The sequence below is a fragment of the Falco peregrinus genome, chromosome 17 (genome assembly GCF_023634155.1).
Source record: "Falco peregrinus isolate bFalPer1 chromosome 17, bFalPer1.pri, whole genome shotgun sequence".
Taxonomy (NCBI): Eukaryota; Metazoa; Chordata; class Aves; order Falconiformes; family Falconidae; genus Falco; species Falco peregrinus.
Window position 1 is genome coordinate 2,894,146 of NC_073737.1, and position 25,049 is coordinate 2,919,194.

Sequence of the window (25,049 nt, forward strand, 5' to 3'; positions counted from 1 at the left end):
CAACGATCAAAAGACGTTAGGACCACTTGACTCCCCCTCTTTCTTTCCATTCCCCCCCGCTAAACCGTTTTAGGGAATTTATTTCAGAGAAGTATTCAATCTATCACAATTCGTGTGACATGAACTAACCAGCAGGAACTTCCGCGTGCTGTAACACTCCGCGACTTGAAAGTTGTGCAACACCTTTAGTAAACACTTCCTCATATAGGAACAAGAATAAAGCTGAACCACTCACTGCCTCTCATTCACTGCCCGGCACGGGGACAGGCTGGGGACCCAACTTTCCCACACCACGGAGGTTACTCCTAGGAGACAAACGCAACCGAGATGACCAACCTACTCCTTGTTTCTGTTGTTTTGCTACATTTGCAACAAGGTACGGCTCTTTTTTTTTTTTTTTTTTTTTTTTAAAAAAAAACCTTTAGTAGTCATTGTTATGGATGGCTTTGTACAGCTTTTATGGATTTTTAATTATTAACATGTAGATAATACGGAAGAACAGTGAATTAAAGGCATTGTGAACAAATGGCGTTGCTGAAGTGAGGGATATTTGCTTTTTTTCTTGTTGTTCAGAGTGATTATTTAAAGTTCTCTAGGTAGAGATGTACTTGTGTGAAAACTGGCCGTAGATTGCCTAAAGATCCAGAACCGGTTAGTTGTGTAAGCCAATTAAGAAAATACTTCTCCTGCAAGTGAGCGGACAATTTATCCAACTGGGACAACTTATTACACTGACAGCATTTTGGCTGTAAAACCAAAGACTTTTAATTGAATTCAATTAATAAAAGTAACTGAATTAAAATAGTTAGTACCATTATTATCTGTGTGATACTTCAGGTTACAGGTATTTAAATGACTTAACCTTAACAGAGCACACTTTTTTTTTTTTTTCCCCCACGTGCATTGTTTCTTTCAATTCATGTCAACAGGGAAAAGATTTTTTTCAGATTCTGGCATGCACACACACGCAGAGGTTTTATATACATAATTGGACATGTAATTTGTATTCAAGCAGGTATCTTTACGATTTCATTATTTGCACAGAATACCTGAAAGAGCATACAGTGCTAATGCTTAAGGTGTTACATATTTTGTTTCTTGACAAAACCAAACCTCCGTTGCCAATGAAATCCTCACTAATGATTTTTCTTCCTGGTTTAGGCTCTGGTTTAGGAAAAGTACATAATTATTTGTTCCTTATTAGCACGATTTCTAGCTGTTGTACGAGGCCCAAGGAACTTTTTTCTTCCTTAAAGCTACCGACTCAAGACAATGCATGAAGCCACAATACACTGAGTCGATTAAAAAAACCCCAAACAACCAACACCCTACCTCTAAGAACCTATTTGTTCCAGCACAAAACCAACCTATTTTCCTCGAAATGCTGTTTGTATCACACTGCAGGAAAAGGGAAAATTTAGTTCTGAGTCTCCATCCAAGTCCAGCCTGATCCTGAACCGTCTGGGCTACAGTTGGGTCTTGTATAAAGAGGCTGTAATGGGGAGTGGGTACATAAAACTATATAAATAAAATAAAAAAGCACAGAACTCTACCCTGAGAGGCCTAAAATCATGACATAAGAATCTACTTTAAGCTCACGGAAAGACTAAGTCTGCTGAGCAGAAGATTTTTTAAAAAGTAAACCTAATTCCTTGCTTAAAATAAAAGATAAAGCATCATCATAACTTACAACACCAAGCTTGCACTCTGTCTTTGCTAATGCACAGATAGTCACTGTGTAGTGGCTCAGCTGATATAGAAAATGTATATATGGTGTATATATATACATACACCATATATATATATATGGTATATAGTACCATTATGCCCTCGTGCCCTTCCCTACAGCACTCATCTTTGTCAAAATACAACCAAGTTTATTCTGCAATTAGTTTTTGAAAGAGTTTAATCAAATAAACCAGTTGTGAAGAATTTGTTTATTTTTCTGGAACAATTTGCATGAGGATGGGCTCTGTTATAACAGATCTAGAAAATTACAATAATTGGATGACCTACTCTTGTAAAAATCTGGCCTTGAGGCAGACAATTAAAATGGGAGTTGCACTCTCCCTTTGTTGTTTGTGGATTTTGTGTGTGTGGGGTGTGTGTTTGTTGTTTTGTTTTGTTTTTTTCCTTTTCCAAATACAGCCCAGTGCTGAGCCCTCAAGAATTTGCCAGTTCAGATGAAATGACCTTTTGTAGGAGATTAAAGAGCTTAGGAGGCATATAAAACCTGCTGTTGCCTTGCTGGAAACCAACACGTCTCCTGTACGACCCTGTTTTCCCAAATGCTGTACAGCAGCTGCTATTATTAACTTCAAATGATGCAACGTATGCTGCCCACCCCTGCAAGCCATGCCATGAATTAACTTCTGCCAAGAGCTTCTTAGAAGCAGAAAACAAAAAAATAAGCTTTTCATCAGCACTGCATTTCCTCAAGTCATTTTATCGTCCCTGCAGGCACATAAGATGCTTTGCGCCAGGAAAAAAGGATTGTGTGAGTTGGGGGATTACCTGGAGTCCTTACCAACTTCAAGATTCCCCTGCTGTACTGCCTATCTCCTATCATCTTCCTTAGTCTTGCTCAAACACCTTCTGCAGTGTCCTGGTTTTGGTCCCAAGGCCGTAACCCCCCTCAATCTGATTTAATAGCTGAAGAGTGGGGCTGTTAAAGAGCTTTCTCAAATATTCCTGTGAGAAGACCAGCAGAAAAGCTTTCTAAAGCAGAAATCTAGGCTTGTTCCAGACTTGCAGTGAACTCCATGAGGTTATTTGATTATCTAGAGGCAATCCTAACTTGCGTGTCATCAGGGGATAAGGATCAGAGATCACTAATTTCACAGAACCGTGGAACTTAATTCACGTCAAAATGCAAAGTTTGCACCTTGCGTAGCTGGTCTAGCACATCGGTACTTGAAACCACTTACTGGTGCTGGGGAAAGAAACCCAAACGCGACTTGCATAAAATCTTTCGACACCTGGAAATACTCAGGTCTGTCATTTCATCTGAAATCCAGACTGTAACAAACCTCGCATCAGGTCACGTAATGGGGGTGACTGCTCAGCAGACCAGATGGGTACACACCAGGGCAGGGAATACACCAGAAATGGGTGTCGCAACAGCTGAATGACTCCACAGCCCAAAAGAATCAGTCTTGACAGACATGAAATACGGTGTTTAATAAGTTATTACTGTGTTTTCATAAATATTCCTCTGTTTCTCCCTAGGGAGCACCAGCAAGAAATTACCTGGAGTTGAGCAATACGAAATAGTTTATCCACGGAAATTGCACACAGTACATAAAAGAGATGTAGAAAGAAACAAAGAGGTATTAAAAGAGATAAATTTTTTACTTTTTTTTTTTTTTTTTTTTCCCTGGGAGATGGGGAACGTTTTGTGGAGGCAGAGTACCCTTGGTTTTCAAGGGTAAGATTCTCTGGAGCCAGAGATTTGGTCTTGGAAAAGGCAAAGAGGGAGGTACGCGCCGTATGCAGGGCACTGCCTGTGTGCCACCCCTGGGTATGCTGTACTTGCATCTCTGCAAAGATGCAGGGTTTGATTCTACACAGATTTTTAATAACCTATGTCCTTTTTAGTTTGAAGTGAACGAAATCAAATGCCTAAAAGCAAGCACGCTTTTTAATAACATCCTCTTGAAGTATGTAAGTGTTTGAATCTAAGCATCCGCTTCAGTGCTTTCCCAAGTATGCAGGATATGCGCTTAAGATGGTAGAAATGAATTTGTAAAGTTAAATTTGTTCCTTTAATTAAAAAATATGAAACAGAGTGACCTCCTGCTTATTCTATAACTGCCAGAATACTTATTTTTGGTGGGAAGAGGAGGAAAAGAATGCAGTTGGCAACTCAGTAACAGCCACCTCACAGCGAGCTTGGAAATTGTAACAGTTCATATTCTAACACTTAAAACTGTTTACAGACAAAATACGATGACACAATGGAGTATGGAATCAAAGCCAGTGGAGAGGAAGTCGTACTGCATCTCCAAAAAAATAAGTAGGTTCAATTCAACTTTGCCCTTGAGCATTATTCCGCGCTGTAAATGCCTCTGTAGGGCACTCGGCGTACAACGAAACAGGACGTAGGCTCTGCAGGACAGAGGGATTTTGGTACAAAGAACCTTTCAATCCCCATGAAAGAAGAGGAGGGGAGAGAAAGCATCATGTCACTGTTTGGTCATGTCAAATAACTACACAGGCATATCACGCTACCGTGATGGAATGACTTGCCTATACTGCTAAGTCTGCTCTCCCATTTTATTTCCTAAATGGCTCAATCCACTGAATGTTTAATGTTTTCATATTATTTCAAAGGTTTTCTCTGTCTGTGGAGAGACTTTGGGTTGTATTTATTTGTTCTGTGCTGGTAGAAACTACAGAGAACAAGAGAAATATCCATGAAATGGGGCTGTTGGCTCCGTACGCTTTCCAAAAATGGAAAATAATAATAAGATCTTGCAATAACCCTTAATAATTCAGCTTCCAGCATTCCCTGCCTTAACATTACCATTGTTGGAATTTGAGTAGTCCAACACATACTGGCATTGACAAAATGCTTCATGGAAATGGAGAGCAAGGATTGCTGCAGCGATCAGCAGCATTAAGATGGGCCGCGCAGAGGGTGCAGAGAAGCAGTGGGGTTTTTTTGCAGAACACAGCATACAAAAAGTCATCCAAAACCATACAGAGCAACCCAAAATAAAGCACAGCTGTGATTTTCTGCTCGCTGGCTCCACCGTAATATTTAGCATAGGATCAAACAAGTCTGCTTTCTTAGGTACTTTTCAAATAGCTGTATAAATACTATGATCAGTTCATGTTAAACATAGGCGATAACTAACTGTTTGCCCCTGTTAATCTAAATATCTGGGGTGGGGTGAGGGCAGGAAAGGGGATTACATTGTACTACATCTTGCTCTTTAAAAAGAAATGGATTGCGGTAGTTTGGGGTAGTTGCCCAAACAGAAGTAACGTAGACTTGCTCTGCTTGGGTAAAACTACAGCCTCGGCTTAAAGTTAAGCATTAACTTAATGCTCTGCTGCGTAGGAGCCTGGGTGTGCAGAGCCTTGCAGGATCTGGCCTTCCATAGCAAAAGGCAAACGTGTATGCTGGCAAGGAACACAAAGGCACCTTTCCCAGTGGTGGCAGAAACAGAATAATTCATTCCACAGCCGTGATGCCCTCCTTTAAAGGTTCAGGAGCACACACGTGTGCAAAAATAAGGGGGGTTGTGTAGACCAAAAAGAAAACCCATGTTCAGACAGAACGATTACAAAGAGGAAATGAGATGTAAAAAAGCTGTGAACAAAGGAATCAGGCAAATATACGTTAGTGTGATCTCACAGAATCTCTGCGTGTGCACGCATGTACGCATACGTGTATGCACGGGCACATGTGAAACAGACGGGGCAGCTTTGCCACTGAACTAGACCTTTGCTAATTACAGTCAGTGGGGGTGAACTGGGAAGGGAAGGGAACAGAACCATTTCACACACACCCTGGAGCGGTGGAACTGCCTACATGAATCGGAGGCCAAAAAAGGATGAATATTGCATATGTAATTGTACATTTACTTTCAGATCTACTAGGAGATTAGTTTATACCGATGAAACAAGTAGACTTTAATTGCTTTCTTATTTTAGAAACGTTCCTTTGTTTGAATAAGGATTACTAACCAGCAGAATTCCCCACCCAGCAGCTTTGCTTCCCTGGTTTTTCAATACTAATAATAACCTGAGTAATCATTTGAATTCCTGACATACTTCGCACATTATGTAATCGCCTCATTCCTAGATGACTACTATTTATTTTGAATAATAATTGCACTCGACTCTTTGCAGGCGTCTATTAGCTAGAGACTATACCGAAACAGTTTATTCTGATGACGGTCAACAAATAACAACAAGACCTCAGATCAAGGTAATAAAAAACCCCAAGACCTCAGATCAAGGTAATAAAAAAAGGTTTTCTTCCCCCATGCTGGCAGTCCTGAGTTCTGTGTGAGAGTCACGGGTCCATCAAATGATAGCACACATCAAGCAGAAAGAAAAGATTTTAAACCAGAATTTAGGATGCCCCTGAAGGGACAGGGAAGATGCGACTTGTGACATTGGCAGAATGACACTGATTGACACCCGGTGAGAATCAGACACACGCTTTGCCTTTCCAAAAGCCAACCACTTTTTACCTTAATGGCTGATCAACACATTTTCTGAGCCAAATTTCTCTCTCTCGTCAGGAAAAGGGAGTGGAGCCAGGGCCATTCTGCCACTTTCTACCTTGGCAACTCAGTGACTCGCTGTTAATCTCAGTGAGATCAGAGATTCTGGTACGGACACGGTCCCTTGTTGGCTCCCGGTGCCACCCACGCTCACAAGAATGGACCGCAGGTTACCCCGGGTGGTTCCTCTGAGCCATGACGAATCAGTCATTCAGGTCCAGACACAAAGGAAGTCACTGCAGAAGTTATTTTTTAATTAACTCTGCAGCCACGGGGCTGATGGTCCACAGAGCCCTCACCTGAAGCTTTGTGTCCCATGTCACGTCGCGTGTTGTAACACGTGGCATACAACGCCTAATATCCTTGCTCATGGAGCAATTAGCAGGAACGGGAGGACCTTGAGTGAAGTAGATGCACGTAAAAAATTCTGAGCCAGCTTTCTTTTTGTGGAAAAAATGCCATTTCTGATCATTTCAGTTACTTATCTCCCTGGACGGACCCTGCGAATGGCAGATAACACCTACACCTCGTTAAAGACAATCTCAAACATGCCAACCAGGGCAGCTTGCTGAATCCCCGTCTTCTGGATACTTTATGATGAGCTCAGGAGTTTTTCTTTTGTGCCCTCAAAAGATGGAGAGTAATTCTCCACCTCTTCCTCTAGTTTGCAGTTTGTTGTAAGGAAGTCGCCGTGTTGCAGTGGAAGGAAGGCAAAGAAGTGGTAAATAAAATAAATGGCAAATAAAAGTGAAACCAAACATCTATGAGAGAACAAAAGGCACAAGGCATCGGTTTGAATACTGTGTTACAGGTCTCTCTTAAGAGATCTATTAAGGAAAACGTTATGGAAAAATTTTCCACCACACCTCACTGATTTTGAAGCCTCTTTGAACGCAGAAGTGTTCATTAGACCTTAGATCCTTAAGTCAATCAAGTCACGATAGTTTTGCCCCTAACGTTTTAATATAATATATCCATTTTGACCTCATTGAAGTGAATGCATTTAATTGTTGGGTTGATATTAATGGGTGTTTCCTTGAAATCTGGCCACAATAAAACCATCCAATGTGGACCTTAATTCAGCAGAGCACATCAGTATATGCTCAATTTTGAGCAGCAAATACAAATATTCCAATTTTCTAATTTTATGGTGTATCGATCGGAGCCCACCCTGATGGCATTTGTCCCAACCTGGGTCCCCTGGTGTTAAGGGATAACAATGATGGTACCGTAGCAAACGTGGTGACAGCCACCAGCTTTTTTCACTGTAGTGATCTCGTCTGACGGGAGCCTTCCTCAGACACTGCAGTTCGGTGTAGCTTGTAGAGAGTGTGGTTTGCCTCCTGAAATCACTGGATCTAGGCTAATCCATTGCAGTCAACGAGACATGGCCCGATTTGACGCGTTTTTTTTTTTTTTCTTTCTAAACAGGATCACTGTTATTATGAAGGTTACGTTCAGAATGATGACGATTCTGTAGCAAGCATCAGTGCCTGCAAAGGTCTAAGGTAAGGCAGAGGTTTGGCTCCCAAAGGATACCGATGGCCAAATATGATACTGTATGAGGATAAATTTCCCAATATAAAAAAAAAAATCAGGATGTAAATTAAGTGGTGTTATCTTTCGCTTATGCTTACAAGGAAACTGGTTCAGCAAAAAAAAAAAAAAAAAAAAAAAAAGGAAAGAAGGGAGAAAGAAGTTACCTTCCTACTTCAGTTTCAGAGCTTATGAACTGGAAGCTAAAGAAACAGTGATAATAATAAATTTATATGATTAACTCCATATTTGATCTGGCCATAAATCATTTGGTCGTGCTTATGGTAAACATTTAAGGTTGATGCTGCTGAGTGATAGGAACCTCCACTGACACTTCAAGAGAAGGTTAAATGTTTAGTGCTACAGCAGTCCCAGCATCAGGAAGTTCAAGCTTTTTGTATGAAAAGCTCACTTAAAAGATTTTGCTCATTTCTAATCACTGATGAGGCAGTGGTATACCACAAAAAGGCAACAGGATGGCTGTTGGGTCTGAGAAGCTGCTGCAGAATGTTTTCCTGATGGTTAGTGGAGTCTGGCCAAAACCCAGATTTTCTTTGTGAACACCTCTTGCATAGTTTACATGTTAACACAGAACACTTATTTTGACATTTGCTGCTCAAAATGATTCAAAACTCTTAATGTCTTTCAGTATTTCAGCTTTTCATCTCAATTAGAGATGAAAAATCAACTTTGGATTCCCACTGAACCGAAATTCACATCTCAATCACCTCTGCTAGGAGAAACCCCCCAAATGTAAATCTAATTCATTCCTAAACCCATTTTTGACTTGACAGTCTCCTACTCAGAAACTTCACTGACCAGCCAAATCTTCCAACTGACTCAGCAGCTTTGATTTCTGCCTTTAAATTGTACATTCTGCCTGCATGCTGCCAAACTATTCCATTGCGTCAGTGTTTGCAATGGTCTGTATGCTTGGGCTAAATAAATGCCGTTAAGAGATACTGTTGCTACCTTGATTTAGTCCTGTGGATTCAAAAGATCACAGTCTAACTCATTTTCTTAGTGGATATTTTGAGACCCGTGGCCAGAAGTACCTCATTGAGCCCTTGGGAACTTCGGACACAGACGAGCATGCGGTCTATAAGTACGCGAAACTCGCACAAAAGTCCATAAAAACCTGCGGTCTGATCAATAATACCTGGGAAGAGGATTCAAATGACCCCATCAATGACATCTTCAAATCCAGCAACAGTCCAGAAGTAAGTACGTGGTTAAGCAACAGTCCAGTAAGGACATGTAAGCAGAGAACTTGCAGCTGTAGGAGGACCCCGAGTAGCACAAGCCCCACTCTGTCTGGTGGCACCTCCAGAAAAGAAGCGATTGCAAACGGAGAAGCACGATCAGATCTTAAATGAGTGCAAAATCTCACAGGTCTGAGATTTCAGAGCCACCACCTGAGTTAAGCCCTCCTGCACGTACCAATAGGTGCCCATGTGCATCTTTAAACATCCAAAAACTCCTTAATAGCTAGCCTACCTTCCACAATCTTAACCATCATTTTAATAGCTAGCCTACCTTTCCAAATGAGGCGGTCCTGTTCTAAATGACTCAGCTAAATAAATACCCGCATCAGCAATACCTGGGTTTGAAATTGCAGAGGTTGAGCCTGAAACAAGCCTTAGAAGTCATTGAAACGTATCATTTTCCTTTAGATGAAAGCATACCTGAAAGCAAAAAAGTATCTGGAAGTTTACATAGTGGCAGACAATACTTTGGTGAGTACTGAAACGATTTCTTCTCATTTGACCCGCTAGACGTAAGGTTTCTCAAGAGGTACTACTCATACCCCTCAGCTCCGACTAGTACCCCAGTGCTACGCTGTGTTGTACCACTGGCTTTGGCTGGGAATAGGATTTCCTAATGCTCATTGATTTTGAAAATCCCACCTGGAGATGACAAGAATTCAGAAAAAAAAACCGTACAGCACCTGTCCTCTTCTGCACCCTACACACAGAGAGGCATTTTACAAGGGCCTGATCTTGAAACATGTTGTCTAATAAAATAATACAACAAAAAAACAATAAGTAGACCAGGCATGGTGTAGTCTGCAATGCAGTCTTCTGCGGGTTATATTTTCTTCTGGTAAATCACTTTTTTCCTCTCTTTTTTCTAACACACCATATTTACTTTTTTAGTATAAAAAGTATGAGGAAGATGTTACAACCGTCAGACAAAGGATATTTGGAATAGTCAACTTCATTAACACGGTAAGAGCAAAGACAGGGAAGTGAAATTGAAACAGAAGTGATTTATAATGTTTTTCTTTTGCAAACATCACGAATTTTCGTTACGACATGCAGGAATAAATGAAAACTGAACTTCACTGTAATTTATTAAATACGTTAAACACACCTGTCCATGCTATGCTATTCTTTGCCTTCAGATACAAGATTTCTATAAAGGAAGATTTATACCCTATTTTTTCATACTTGTTAATGAAGTGATGATTGAAATCCTTCAGAAAGATTGAAGGGATTCCTGATATCTTTTGCAAGTCAAATTTCTTCAAAAATATTGCTGGCATTGTCAAATATTTTAAGCCATTTTTCTAGTTGGTTTAAATGTGGGGGAAAACGAGATTCCATGTCTTTGTTAGGGGTTTTTTTTGCGACTTCAAAGTGTGGAAAAACTTAAATCAGGTCTGGAGCGGAATAGATGGCAAGTGACCAAAATGAACCGGTGACCAGGATGAGTGTTTGTTTCGAAGTCTTCATAAGGTACTTCATTTTTACAGCAACACTCTTTCTCTGCTGCAGGTTTATAAGGCCATAAATATCTACGTGGCTTTAACTGGCCTGGAAATCTGGACGGATGGTGATAAATGCCCCCTGAGCCGCGCCGCGGGGTTCACTCTGGACAGTTTCTCAAAGTGGCGTTTATCAGATTTACTAAAGAGGAAAAGAAACGACAATGCTCAGCTGATCACGTGCGTATCGCTCTGTTGCCTGTTTGCATTTCCAAATACGTTCAAGGAATTTGTTCTTTAAAAATTGCTCGCCAAGCTGGCAGCCGCTGTCTGCACTGAGTGGGATTTCATGCTTTCCAATCCTAGACCAAAAGGTGAGCGCAGGCTCTCTTGTCTTGCTTTTCTTTTCTGCGTGGAGCACGATTACCTGCGAGGACGTAGGATGGAAACTTTCCATCCGAATCCTTGCAAAACCAGGCAATGTAAACGGTTGCTACGTCCCAAACTCCCCTTTTCCCTGCTCTGGTGACGGAACAGTTGAGTGCCCCGAGGATGGCAGCACGGGCTGACAACCTAAGGAGCCCCAACGTGAAGTTTAATGGCTGGGAAATGCACGTCGCCAAACTAAACCGACACTCACTTCACTCTTCTGGCTCCCGTTCAATACCCTGATTCATCCAAGCACTTTGCTACGTTGCGAGCACTTCATCAAGCTCTTTACCCTCAGACAGATGCTTTGAGCCTGATGAACTGCAACGTAATTTAAGTAATTATTGTATTAAATCAGGGATGCAAAGCAGAGCTGGGAATTAGTATATGCTTAATGCCTTCAGCCTGGTTAATAAAGCAGACTTGCCTTCAGATCTGCCTCCTGGTCACATCACGGCACATCACTCTGCCTTTCTTCTTCCTTGCAGAGGCTATGACTTTGAGGGGACCACGATTGGATTAGCCTTCCTAAAATCCATATGCAGCGATATATATTCTGCAGGTATTATTCAGGTCTGATTTATTTCTGTTTATTTTAATTTTTTAAAGTGTTGTTTGTTTTTTTTTAATGTTTTTTGCTCAACCAGCAAAGAACGTTAATGACAATTGTCGGGTGTACGACACTTTCACTTCCCTGTCTGGTTCACATCATTGTTTTATTAGACTGTAGACATTTGCAGTCAGAGCTTTTATTTTAAATAAAGTGCAGACAGTAAAGAAAGCACATGCAACACATGGTATCTGTGTTAGCTAAACACCAACATCAAGCTTGGACACCTGTACTCGGAGTACCAGGCTCCAACAGAGTCCAAGGAGAGAAATAAGTTATTTTCTGCCTCTACCTTAAGGTTCCCTGTTTTGAATGGGGAATTGGCTCTGACTCTCATAATGTATATCCTCAGTTTAGCCACTTGATTACAGCTGCCTAAACTACTGTAGTTAAACTTCAGCCTCAGCAGGAACCAACAAAATCCAAAACTTTACCAACACCACCAGCAACTCAACCGTTGCACCCAGCTTCAGATGCTGGGCTTGTTGGCAAGAGGAATAACCCACCTGAAATTCCAGCTTTCCCACAACATAAGGAAATCCCAGGACCATCGTTAAACCGGAATGCTCTTCCAGGCATGGGGATGCATTTTGTAGCAGCGTGATTTGCAACGCCACACTGGAAGAGCATGGCCAGTACAGTGCCTCGTGCTTTAGGTATTTCCACTACCACCTGCTGTTGATACCTCTGGATTTTACTCAGAAGAGTAGGATATTTCCTTCCCTCCCTCCCACCAAGCAGCACAAAGCACCAAGCTAAGAGCAAAGACGTAGCACGGTGTCTGCCTTGCCGTTCTGTGCAAGCACAACAGTGACCTTGGTGTAACGAGTAATAATTATATCGCACCCACATAATTACCCTAAGCGCAGAGACAGCTATCCAGAGAGAGGATTAAGAGCTTCAGATGTTCAGTTCCCCTTAACACTCAGTTGATACTTGGCAGCCTAACTTCCTCATGTTTATTTAAAAACTAATTATACCCATTTACTCAGTGGTATCATCTTGTTGCTATTATAACATAACACAGCATAAACTGTGGAATAGACACATGCATGGATTGAACACCGTATCAATCCTCGTGTAGCAGCAAGGACAATCTCACATGAAGAAAAATTGTCTCATTTCTTAGCCATGTGGCTTCTCTGATGTTCCTACTTGTTTTGTACTCATAGAAATAATAGCTTGTTCTTGTCTCTGCAGGATCATAACAGAAATGAAATTGCAGTTGCGTCTACCGTGGCACATGAGATGGGACACAACCTGGGCATGAGTCATGACACCCAAGCCTGCACGTGTAGTAGTAAAGTTTGTATCATGACAGATACTGTCAGGTAGGAGTTGGGATGAAAAGGCAAGGGAGGGCATTAATGCACGGGGCGCGTCAAGATGGGCTTTGGATAAGCTGCCAGGTTCAAAATGGAATAGTGATTATTTTTGTCCTCTGAGATTATTCCATTCCAAGTATTAAAAAAAAAGAAGAAAAAATTGAAGACATTCCAGGCCCTTGTAAGATATTCCCAGACAGATACCTCCCACCACCAAAACCAACTCGAAACCCAAGCCCAACCCAAACTTTAGTCAACATTATCTTGCATGTGTGGTGGAGACCCTCACATTAAACCATAAATCATTTTTCTTTACAATGACAACAGCACGGAACTGCTGTGGTATCTCGGATGGCAGAGCTTCCCCAAGATTTACTTAAAGTAGGTTTTTGTTCTCTACGCTGAAGACGTCTCCTGTGCAAACTGCATAAGGTGCTTGCATCTTTTATAAACACCCATTACCTAGGAATTTAGTTGAGTTTTCATCTCCAGCTGAACATCCTGAGCCTCTGCTGGACGGCCCACTGGCAAACTCCTAATGCCTGAAGCATCCAGGCACAAACTGTGTAGACCAGGCTTAAATCTTTGGGGTGTGCGATTTATTACATGCAATGTTGACATTTAGCACATGAAGTATTTCCAATCTGTTTGTTTCTACTTGTTTGCACCCGATAGTTTGAGGGATGGTCACTTGTTTTCTTTCCCTTGTAAAGGGTATTGCTTCTCCTTGCCTCTGCCAACCCTTACGCAAATCCTCCCGCTTTCTCAACACAGCTCTATCATCCCCAAGAAATTCAGCTCTTGCAGCCTCCAGAGCTTCGAGAAATACATGTTGAGCGACATGCCAAAATGCTTAACTAACATCCCAGATCCCAGCAGCATCATAGCACCTCCATCCTGTGGAAACGGCTTTGTGGAAAAAGAAGAGGAATGCGACTGCGGTACTCCTGAGGTATCTGCATAACCGGGAATAAAAGAATACTTGGAAGAGGTAGAGAGTTTTATGCAGGCTGTACAGTAGCAGGCTGACAGTTCAAAGCCTGAAGTATTTCTGGAGAAACTGTGGTCATCGAATTGCTGACCTGCAATGTCAGCATCCCTATAGAGCGCATGCCAAAGGGTGGGAAAGATGACCGCGTGGTTTGTCACACTGTGTTGACAGAGGAACTGAGGAGGAGGAGAAGCCATACATACAAAACCACCTCGGTAGAAACAAGTTCCCAGCACAACTTCTACCAGCACTTCCATATTCAAACACGCTCTGTGTTCTTTAAGTGCCCGCTCACGGTGGCTGGTGGGGCTTCTGGTGGGAATGGTTCTCAGGACAGCAAAGCGCAGGTCCGAGGGAGCCTCCCCTCCCTCCATAAGCAAGTCCGGGATGGTTCGTTGGGAACGAGGTACAGAGGGGACCGTCCCAGTGCCCTGACTGATGATTCTGTCACAGGAGTGCACAAACGAGTGCTGCAACCCCGAGACGTGCCAACTGACCGCAGGTTCCACATGCGCACACGGAGAGTGCTGTGAAAACTGCCAAGTAAGGCTCCTTTCAATCTCTAACCTCTCATGTTTTCCAAGGTATCCTTTTACCCCCCATGAGAAAGCAGTAATACACCTCCAAAAACCCAATCTCCTTTACTCCTAATTACTGATGTGGTGCTAGTTTGTTTTTGTTTTTTTTTTGTAATGACAAAAGCACTAAAATTTTGTCATTACAATTTTTTTTGTAATGACAAAAGCACTCTGTCCATCCCAAACTACACCATAACTACCCATTCACTCAGTCTTTCTTTGTCCATCTCAAACTACACAACTATCAATTCATTCAATCTTTCTTCGTCCATCCCAAACCACACCACAACTATCCATTCACTCAAGCTTTCTTTGTCCATCCCAAACTACACAACTATCCATTCACTCAAGCTTTCTTCATCCATCCCAAACTACACCACCACTATCCATTCACTCAATCTTTCAACCTCTTGGAGAAATGAGCGTTTTGATTATGCATTTTCTCCTGGAAAGAAAATCTGAGTCACAATCAGGCAAAAATCTTGCCCGTCGACATAACCAACGTTAAATTAGATACGGACCTGGCTCCTCAGGCAACTTGCTGAGTGAGGATGAGATTTGTCTCCCCTAATTTTAGCCGTCTAGTTCAGCGTGAGTTTCAAACAGCACGGAGGAGCAGTGTGTGAAGTGTGCTGTTGCTTTCCCACCCCTTCAGTACAAAAAAGCAGGAGCTGTTTGCCGAGCAGCTAAGCACGACTGTGACCTGGCTGAGATGTGCACCGGCTCCTCTGCAAACTGCCCAGTGGATCGATTCCGTGTGAACGGACATCCCTGCAACTACGGCGAAGGCTATTGCTACATGGGAAACTGTCCCACCCGAGAAAACCAGTGCAAAGCTGCTTTTGGACCACGTAAGTACAAGCTGGAGTTGAAAAAATAAGGTTGCCTAAGGCAAAAGGGGAAAGAGGGAGGCAGACGTTGTCTGCTAGCAAAATTGCAAGGATCGTCTGTAAATCAGGAACAGTTTATCTATAGGAATGAGTTCTAGTTCATAGTGTACAGACACTGATTTATTATATTTAACACTGTAAGTGATTCTAATCATGCAAGTTGAAGGTCAGCACATACAGTGCAACATATTTCTAGAGAAATGGGAAGTGGCGAGCGCATTCCTCTTTTGCACAGCATTTTTGAGCTCACTTTGCAAAGGAACCGAGAGGGTATTCTTCGCTTGATAGGAAAAGAAAACATCTGCATTTCAAAAGAATGTCCGAATTTGACACACTTTCGGTTTTCTGAAGGTGTGTGGTGGCTTCCCCTCTTCCCGGTCCTACATCAGCTCCTGTCCTGGCTGTGTCCCTTCTGTCAGCTGAGATCTACTGGTTCATACTGGGGAGAGAGAGAGCACAGAGGGGGGTTCCGCTGGGGGCACAGCACCGTTGCAGTGCCAGTGGGTGGTTCAGGCCCGTGGGTAACTTCACTGGGAAGGGCCATTTCCTTACCAGGTAAAGGGAATAGAATATTCTTAGTTCTGCCAGGCAGAGAACCTCAGCTCACGCCATCGCATCTTCCTCTTTCACAGAGGCAACCGAAGGTGCAGCTTCCTGCTACCGGATGAACGAGAAGGGGGTATATTATGGATACTGCAGAAAAGAAAAAGGTAGTCACGTCCCGTGCAAAAAAAAGTAAGCACTGTGTTACAGAACTCGCTGGGATTTGGGAAGAGAGGCCATTCCTTTTCAAATTAAGAGACAGAGTCAAAGAGCGCAGCCTTTCAGATGACACCCATCTCCCTGTGTCCCTTGTCCCTTTGAATATTGCGGTGAGCCTCGGGGGAAGCTCAGAAGTGGAGGTCAGGTCAGTTAAATATTCTTTTCTGTGGGCTCTCTGAGAAGCTCGAGGGGAATTAAGAACCTGCCACCTTCTCATAAACAGAGTTGAACACACCACAGACCAAAAAAACCCCACCCCTTTCTGCAGCTTTTTCTTTGGAGTCCCTGCACACAACAAAGTCAGGCTGGAGGAGAGACCAGCTCAGACAGTTTTGCTGTGCCATGCCGTTGCTCCAGCACCTCTTGTTCTCCTTCCAGAGATATAATGTGCGGAAAGTTGTTCTGTACTGGGGGGAAGGAGATGCCTCAGGATGGGAGCCTAGTGACTTTTGAGTCCTGCAAAGCAAGTTTTCCTAGACATGGAGAAGGAGACCCAGGGATGATTCTCAATGGAACCAAGTGTGGGAATGGGATGGTTAGTAGAGACTAGCTTTTCTCCTTGTTTTCCCCCCTCTTTCAGTCTTGCTCCGACCGTTAGCTCTTTTACCAGACAAGAAAGACTTTCAAGCAAGGAGGACTGAAGTGGACACTAAACTTCTGCTGAGCTGATTTGCCATATCTTCTGCCTTTCTCTGCTGAGCTGATGTGCCATACCTTCTGCCTTACATCTATCATCAATCAGTAGCAAAGCAAACGGGAACTGCTATCATTCCGATTTCTTTGTGCTTGACTGCTGCCTTATTACTTTTTACTGACATAAATGTATGTGGCAAGAGAAACATACCTTTGTATGAGGGGTTAAAGGATCATACATGTATTACTATTTTTAATTATGTCTATAATGGATGTGCTAGGCATCACTGGGTGCTATTTCCAATTTCTTTGCTATATATTTCTACTTGAGGGGGAAGGGAGGGATGAATGATTGAAGAGGAGTGGAAAGCAGTGATGTCTGTACATCTTTGTCACTTCCCTTGGCTATAAAATACCCAAAGGTCGAATGAAAAGTTATATCCACATATCAAACTCCTAACGCAGGTTTAAGTGATGTGCTGACCTGTTTCTATGCCTCCTTTTACTCTTCATCACTTTACACAATAACATGCAAGCTCTGCATCTTCTGAAAGCGATAAATCACTTTGTTAACGTTTGTCCTGTGCATTTCAGGTGTGCAGCAATGGGGAGTGTGTCTACGCCGAAGGTTTCTTTAGATCAACCAACTGCTCTGCCAAGTGTACTGGACATGCTGTAAGATTAGAGCGTTTTATGCTATTAACTTTTTTTTTAAAAAAAAAAAAAAAAGAGAGAAAATTATGTGTATCAGCTACAGACCATATTGATGCCAGTATTTAAGACATTGCAATAGGAATTTGCAAAAAAAGTTGGCGCCAGAAGCTTCCTGTATATTTTTATGAAAGTGAATCTAACCTGATATAGCATCGGTAATTTTGCTAAGGAAATGGGAGGAGATGGACACAGATCCTGTGCCAGGTCCTGCCTCGCAGCCCCAGTATCACAGCTGTTCTCCTTCAGGCCAGCTTCTGTTTCGGGAAGGTGACTGGGCTTATCTTCTCTGAACATTCAGCAACCTACAGATGTAAAGACTAACAACACTGCTGCCTCGTGCCTTGTTCTGTAGCTGTCACTGCAGAAACCCCTGCCAAAGGCACGTGCTAGCGGCCAGCCAGGCCTGTCCTGTGCACAAGCGCTAAATTTTAGGCTATGCAGAATAAGAGGGGCATGAAACCTCATGGCATTACAGCCTCGCTTGTATTTCCAACCCCAAGATATTCCTGGCTTTGTGCTTCCCTAGGTGTGTGACCACGAGCTGCAATGCCAGTGTGAAGAAGGGTGGGCACCACCAACCTGCGACAGCTCCTCGGCAATTACCAGTAAGTGCTGGGAGGCCACGCAGTGGGTACTGCCAACCCTTGGCTGAAACAAGCTGCTTTCGCTCCAGCGAGACAGCCCTACCCTGCTCCGGGGGCCAGAGCATCTCGTTGCAGGTGCTGCATCCCCAGGTCTCCGCTTCCTGCGCATCTTTGTCATCGCAGTTGATATGAATGACTGCAGGGAGCTATTTTTCTGTCTAACCCGACAGAAGTGAAACACCCAGGAGATTAGAGTAGCAGGCTTTCCCTTTCTCCATCCTGAGATAACAAGTAGCCGTATTGGCCCTGTCAAACGAGCGGAGGCAAGCTCCCAGAGGTTTTGCTGTGAGAGAGGCGGGCAAGTTCATTTCCTTATCATCTGCGTGGAACTGGCCTCCAACTGATCTACCTCGAAGGGAAAACACTTTGTGTACAGTTTTCCATGTGTTTTTGGGGAAAAAAAAAATATTTCAGCTTGTGTTATTAAATATTTTTGTCCCCTCTCCACGCTCAGCAGAGCACTGTCAGCTCCCAACGCTGTGGCTTGGCTGAGGCTTTAGAATAGCTTTGTTGAAGGGAAATTGTGAAGCATTAATTGTGTACGATCCCAAAGGCCTGCACCCAGTTTTGGGTAACACCCTTGGAGAAAGAGAAGAGGGATGACACGGAAATGGTCTCGGAGGATGGATGGACAGGGCTAGGCTCGTTTAGCCCGAGGACAGTGCAGAAAATAACCAGAGCTTTCAAATACGGCAAAGACCGGCAGGAATACATTCCTTTAGTCACCGTTTGTGGCAGGAGAAGCCATGAACTTGAGCAATAGCGAGGACAAATGGGGTCTAGAACTTGTGAAAAAAATGACTTTGATGGTCGTGATGGGAAACCGCTCAGTAACGGTGGACCTTTTAAGAAATAGCAACTTGTGCTCTCTCTCCCTGACAGGCTTCGCTGTCGTTGCTGGTGTGCTGGTTGTCCTTGCTGTCACAGCAATCGCAGCAGCGTTACTTATCCGCTTCCGACTACTCAAGAAGAGGTAAGATGCTTATCCCCATCAAGGGAAAAAACCAAAACCCAAAGCCAAGCCGCTTCTGGATGGGGTTTAAGCTAGGGTTTTCAAAGGAGGTGGAGGGAATGAAAATACTGGAAAGCCAAGGAAGTTGGTCCAAAAATCCCATAGCTGGGAGAGACCAAAGACCTGAAACTGTAACTTCAGATTAATCGGGAAGGGAAGGACATGACTATATGACACAGCAATAGGAGTAAGGCAGGCATTCAACTTCAGCAAGTTGGTTTTTCTACTTCAGTCAGGGTAAGATTTACAGTTATATGTAATATTTGCATAGCTGCCAGACCAGAAGGGGACCTGGAGCCACAAACCAAGTCTTTGTGGATCAAGAACAAAGATGCAGAGAACACCCTGTCCTGGCAGCACCCACCCCGAAGGTAAGAGCCGGGGGGGCACTGCGTCAGCTGTGGTCTCCCTGGGACTGTAACCAAGGGGTCGAAACATGGAAACCCATCAGCCATAGCACGCTACGCTGCCTCAAGGGTTTCAAAATACTCATCTGGGGTTGCAAGGACAGCATTGTGAACGCCAGCAAGGGGAGGGGATGGGAACTGAGCAATGCTCCGCAGCAAAGGGGCGTGCAAAGGGCATAAACCAGGTCAGGGCTCCATCCAGCTTAACCCTTTTCTGTTTTCAGGTGAATGATAAGAAACTTCTCCTTCCCGTACCTCCACTGCAAGAGAACAAACCACAGCTCCGGAGCGTAAGTACTTCTAGAGAATTTCTTTGCTTTCCCGTTGGCTTTGGGGAAGGCAGCACATCCCGGTTCCTGCCACGGTGGAGACAGGCAAGGACAACCTGGTCCCAGAGGCTGGGGAAATCACTGAGCTCCAGAAAAGACCCAGCGTGTTTCCTCAGGGCCAAACAGCACCAGGCATCCCTGCTTATGAAATCACTGCACCTTTTTACCCCTATCAATGCCTTTTTTATAGAGAACTCAAGCCTGCACGTTCCCCTAGGAACATGCAGATGCACACGTACGTGGTACGTATACGGGGTCAGTATGTTTCACATTTTCTTCTTTCACAGCCTGCCATGAGGCCAAAAGGTCCCCCACCTCCCGTTCCTTCTACCAAACCAGCCTCTTGTTACACAGAGGAGATTTTTGTAAGTACAACCTCACAACTTCTCACGTCCTTCATCTGAGTTGCAAATGACTATCAGAAGCTAATTAGTATTTTCAGTTTCTGACTGTGGCTGGAAAAAATTGATAATCACAGACATTCAAACCACATATTCTTTAGGGTAGGAGTCACCTTTTCTGCCACATAATCCTAAACCGCACAAAATAATCTTAATCAAGGAGTCCTGTAAACCATCACGAGCCTTTCTCATTAGCAATAGTACATGGAGTCCAAACCAACAGGAATTTCAGGTGTAAACACAACGCAAACAATGAGCATCTTTGCTACTACAGATGTCTGCAATGGTCCCTGTGTTGTAGAGGTGTGGTGGTCTCTAAGGATGCCACCTGGCAGGGGATCTCCCTCAGTGTGCATATATACATATATCTAGTGAATTCTTAAAAAAAGCCTTGGAAACCAGAAAAATCCAAGTATTTCCCATCAATAAACCCAAAGCATCCTACTTCAAGGGAAATGCTTCCCTCAAATATTGACTACCTCGGCATCTGGCCCTCCCGCCCACCCAATACAACCATCTTCACGCTGCCAGCATCACTGCACGGTCCTGCCTGCATGAAAAATGATGGATGAGGACTAAATAAATAAATAAATTGAAACTGACCATATCAGCTTGGTTATAAAACCACCTTTAAATCCCACTGGCTTTAGAGATGCTTTCCTCAACATGCACCTCGAACACGTTGATCAGCTTCGGCTTCCAAAGCAGTCTTATTTGAGCATGGATACTTGATACAGATTAATTCAAACCCTGAGAATAGCTCAGTGGTCTTCTGAAACAGGAGCTCTGTATCCCTTGTGCATTTATATTATTGTGCCTTCTTGCATGTGGATAGATTAACCTAATTCACCCCTAGCTTTTGCACCAGGAAAATGTTGTAGTGAATACATGAGGGAACAGTAGCAGCAGCTGAGGTCTGCGGACGTCCTGCAGCTGCTCAAACAGCAAAACCTGATGGCATTTAAACAACATTTTTTGTTACAGGCACCAGAAAGAAAACCTGCTCATCTCCCAGTTCCCAAAGGCAGACCTCCACCTCCACCAAAGGTAACCGGAGTTCAGATGGGAACAGCAATTCCTTCGGGCTGTAATTCACTGACATGGCACGAGGCACACTGTGATTTAACTCCTTTTTTTTTTTTTTTTTTTTTTCCCCCACGTAGGCTTTAAAACCTCCAATTAATCCCAGGGTATGAAGCTTCTGAAGTAGGGCTGATTGAGATACCTGGAATTTTCAGGGACAATTTGTACGTCCCTTGATTCCTCCACTTTCAGGCAACCAAGATCTCTTTAAAACAACAACAGACTGTCAGCTTGACAGCTGCTTTGCAAGAACAAGTTTGCTTTTTCCAACAGCGAGGAACCTTTTGACGATGACATCAAGCTACTGCCCAAAAGGAAACAAAAGCAGCATCACTACTTGCACTGAGGTGTAGGCTGGGAGTAAGTTAGGAAAGCCGTTTAGCACATCCTAAGCCCTTGGCCACTGCCGCAAGATGTGGCTGCACTGGGATGCCCTGCGTCCACACTGCTTTTCTGGGTACAGACCCGGGAAGATCAGGGGAAGCATGGGTGTTACGTGTTTGTATAATTGTACAATTTTTGCTACATTTCCGGACCTTTGCCAGCCCTCTCTTTGGCGACAGAGCAGACCTCCTCTCCTCCATCTGCAAACTGCACGTTCTGGTCCAAGAATAATCCTTCCCGCCCTTGGGGGAAAAAATTGTCCTCACGGCCTGAGCTAGTTTTCAAACAATTTGGATTACATACTGGAAATGCACTGATTCTGGCAAGATCCTTTTGGATCGGGTTCTCTCATTAATCCTTAGATTACCTGTTCAACAAGCTTCCTCTGCTGAGTTGGTAGGACTGGAGACAGGCTCCGAAGCGAAGCACGCGGGAGTCAAGCCACTCGCTGCTTGCAAGTGCTCCCAGAGCACGACTGGCTTGCAACTGGCTGTGCCAGTTTAAAGAGAGCTCCAGCTGCCACCACTGCACTTGGACAGGAAAAATTTAGAAAAGCGCAGTCAACAAAAATCCTTAACGATTTATTTCATTTGCCCCTCAGCTCCAGGAATAGCCGAGCATTTCTCCCGTCCAGAATATACACACCTTGATGTTTTCATTTAATCGCTCTTGCAGCGGTGTGTGTTATTGTAAAGTTGCTAATGAGAGCTGGGCTGGGCACCAGGGTTTGTTATTATGGGACAGCGTCGCAGCGCGAGGCTTTGCACGCCGGTTTATTACTGTGGGGTTCTTCATTCGCTCTGCCCTGCTGGCATCAGCATTGTTGACACTATCGGCCTGCTGGCGTGGATCTGCATGATACTGTTGGCGCTGATGTTAATGATACAGTGAGGGTGCTGGCGCTGATGCTATTGTTACCGTTGGCACTGATGTTCACGCGGTTGGCATCCATCATTTTCAGTTGAAGTGCACAGAAGGGTTTTTCAAGGAACAAAAATTTTACCAGGGATGGGGGGGGGAAGGAAAAAATTAAAAAAAAGAAAGAAACAAAATCGTCCGGGACGCAAAGTACTCAAGATTTTATAGAGGTTCCAGTCTGAACTGGATTTGGGTTTGGATCGGGATCAGAGTCAGGACAGACCCAGATGGCTTATGCTGTGGCTCAGGAAGGCAGCTCCCAGCCCTTGGCCATGGCGTCTTTGCCCAGGCAGAGCACCCGGCCACCAAACTACCAAAACAAACCCTGGGGCCTCGGGCCAGCATCCCACACTCCCCTGTCCCTGGGCTTGCTTCTGACCAGGGCCTGTTAAGACTTTTTAAAAAGCCCCATCTTCAGAGGGCCTGAAAGCTTCTGCTCAAGTTCACGACCCAGTTGACACCCGCAGAAGTCCTGATCCACGTCATCTTGTCCGGCTGCCGACCACGTACCTGCACGGTGACGTCTCCAATGCAGAGCCTCGCTATTTGCAGCGAGCCTTACCACGGCGGCACACTGCACATCCATTGTGTCTGATGCAAAAATGCATCTAAAAAACCCCCAATTTCTTCTTCTGGGCTCATCCACCGTGTCTGATGCAAAAATGCATCTAAAAAAACCCCAAATTCTTCTTCTGGCCTAGGCTTGCTCTGAGGTTGCCGATCAAGTACAGATGAATGGAATTACAGCCTTCGGTTTGAGGAGTGACGTGTTTTGGTTTTGGTTTTTTTTTTTTTTTGTTTCAGGGTAAATGTTACTGGAAGAGCATCACTTTTTTTTTCTGCTTTGCCTAATTGTTCCTTTATTTCGGTTGGAAATGGATTTTAATCTGTCTGTATGTGGCTATGGTGTAAAGACTCAGAATTTATTTTTTATGACCTGTAATTAATGTATTGACAAAGATTTCTGTATTAAAATTATTCTACCTGAACTGGAGGTAGTTGTTTTGTCTTATAATCATTTGCACATGAAACACTCAACAATAGTATAAAATTAGGATAATTTATAATATTGCCAAATCCCTTAAATTCCCAATTTAGACCAAAAAGATCGTTCACAGGTGTTGCCAAACCCTGCCAAGTTAGCCAGAAAACTGAATTAAATTTATAGTAAGTGTTGACAAGGCACTGCATCACAATTTTTCTGTCAGCTTAAAAATCTACTTCTTCATGGTTTCTGACCTTGTCCACTCTACGAGCACTCAAGAATTTTCCAAGGACACCGAGATTTGAAACAAGCTGAGGTCTAGAGCCTTGCTTTTTCTTAATTACCTTTCTAAGATTCAACTCCCAAACCACGGAGCTTGGGTTTACGTTCTCCTGCAGAAAACCTGCACCCTGCCCGACCTGTGCGGGCTCCAACCTTGATACCTGAAGACTTTCAGCATGCAAACCTGAACCCCAGCACCTGAGCAGAGCACAAGTGCTGCAGAGACCAAGCATCCATCCTCAGCAGTGACTTACAGTAGAACCCTAAGAAAAATTACATCAGAGCACAAAAATTACATTGAGCAGTTTATGATTTACAGCTTTTCTCTGTCCCAGCATCCCTAGGGCAGGTGATGGTATCTCCTGCAGTGGGGCACGTGCTCTGTGGTTCCAGCCAGGCCTGGCACAAAGGGCTGCTCTGTAGGTACAATCTATTTTTTCCGTTAAGCAAACGTGACATCTACTGTTAAAAAACCTCTATTGCAAGAGGAACGTGAACCCAAGAACACCGAAGACATCTCCAGCACTCCGCTTGCCAAGAACCTGCAGTAGGTAGCCCCAGAAGGCTACTGCATCATCGGCTACGTTTCCCTCCCTAGTCTTTTCACTAAACGGCAATATTTTGGTGCGGGTCCAGCTGTTCCCTTCTTCCCAGTTCAGGGTCCCTTGCTCAGCGTGATTTGCCACCCAGGTGGTACAGCCGCAAGCCCATGGGCTGGCGTCGTATGGCGAGGTCCAGAGGGGACCCTGGCACAGTGCCATTGCCACCGCTGCACCCACATGGACTGGGAGCCGTGTGCCGGACCCTCCTCTTGCGTCCAGCCCAAAAGCAAAGCAGTTTACTACTGGTTTTGGAGTGGTGTTTGTTTTGTTTTGTTGGGGTTTTTTTAGTACGAGTGAGCGCTTCACTCTTCCATCTCCCTTTACTCCTTAGGAAAACAAAAACGTCTTTTTTCTTCTATTTCTTTTCAGGCTCCAAATTTACCACCCTCTTTCATCCCTCTTTTCCCTCCCTCTGTCTGAGGGATGCCGCTACCGAGAGCCAGCAAACCTTTTGCTCTTTGCGCCTCCGAACCAATCGTCACTGTGAGCAGTTCTGGGGGGCTCTCAAAATTAAGGCGCACACCGGACGGACCATCACGACAGCCCGATGCCCTCAGCAGTTGCCACCTGGTCCTCTGAATCGCCCAC

At 43.9% G+C, this 25,049-nt stretch overlaps 1 protein-coding gene across 1 annotated transcript; it reads left to right on the forward strand.

Annotated features, from left to right (window-relative positions):
* The first annotated feature begins 228 nt into the window (after nt 1–228).
* Nucleotides 229–23,586, forward strand: ADAM28 (ADAM metallopeptidase domain 28). Its single transcript, XM_005234251.4, has 24 exons — nt 229–376; nt 3,229–3,329; nt 3,939–4,015; nt 5,860–5,938; nt 7,671–7,747; nt 8,800–8,995; nt 9,449–9,511; nt 9,932–10,003; nt 10,553–10,722; nt 11,400–11,484; nt 12,722–12,852; nt 13,621–13,798; nt 14,291–14,380; nt 15,071–15,266; nt 15,938–16,040; nt 16,446–16,602; nt 17,295–17,375; nt 17,941–18,019; nt 18,941–19,031; nt 19,342–19,441; nt 19,702–19,767; nt 20,094–20,171; nt 21,192–21,254; nt 21,371–23,586. The coding sequence occupies exons 1-24, from the start codon at nt 328–330 to the stop codon at nt 21,401–21,403; spliced, it is 2,415 nt and encodes an 804-aa protein (XP_005234308.1). The 5' UTR covers nt 229–327; the 3' UTR covers nt 21,404–23,586.
* Nucleotides 23,587–25,049: the final 1,463 nt, after the last annotated feature.

Excerpts from the sequence above, each read along its gene's own strand:
- ADAM28 (XM_005234251.4), top strand. The coding sequence starts at position 328 with ATGACCAACCTACTCCTTGTTTCTGTTGTTTTGCTACATTTGCAACAA. Across the intron at positions 13,799-14,290 it reads GCGACTGCGGTACTCCTGAG|GAGTGCACAAACGAGTGCTG; the intron begins GTATCTGCATAA and ends ATTCTGTCACAG. Across the intron at positions 16,041-16,445 it reads CACGTCCCGTGCAAAAAAAA|AGATATAATGTGCGGAAAGT; the intron begins GTAAGCACTGTG and ends TTCTCCTTCCAG.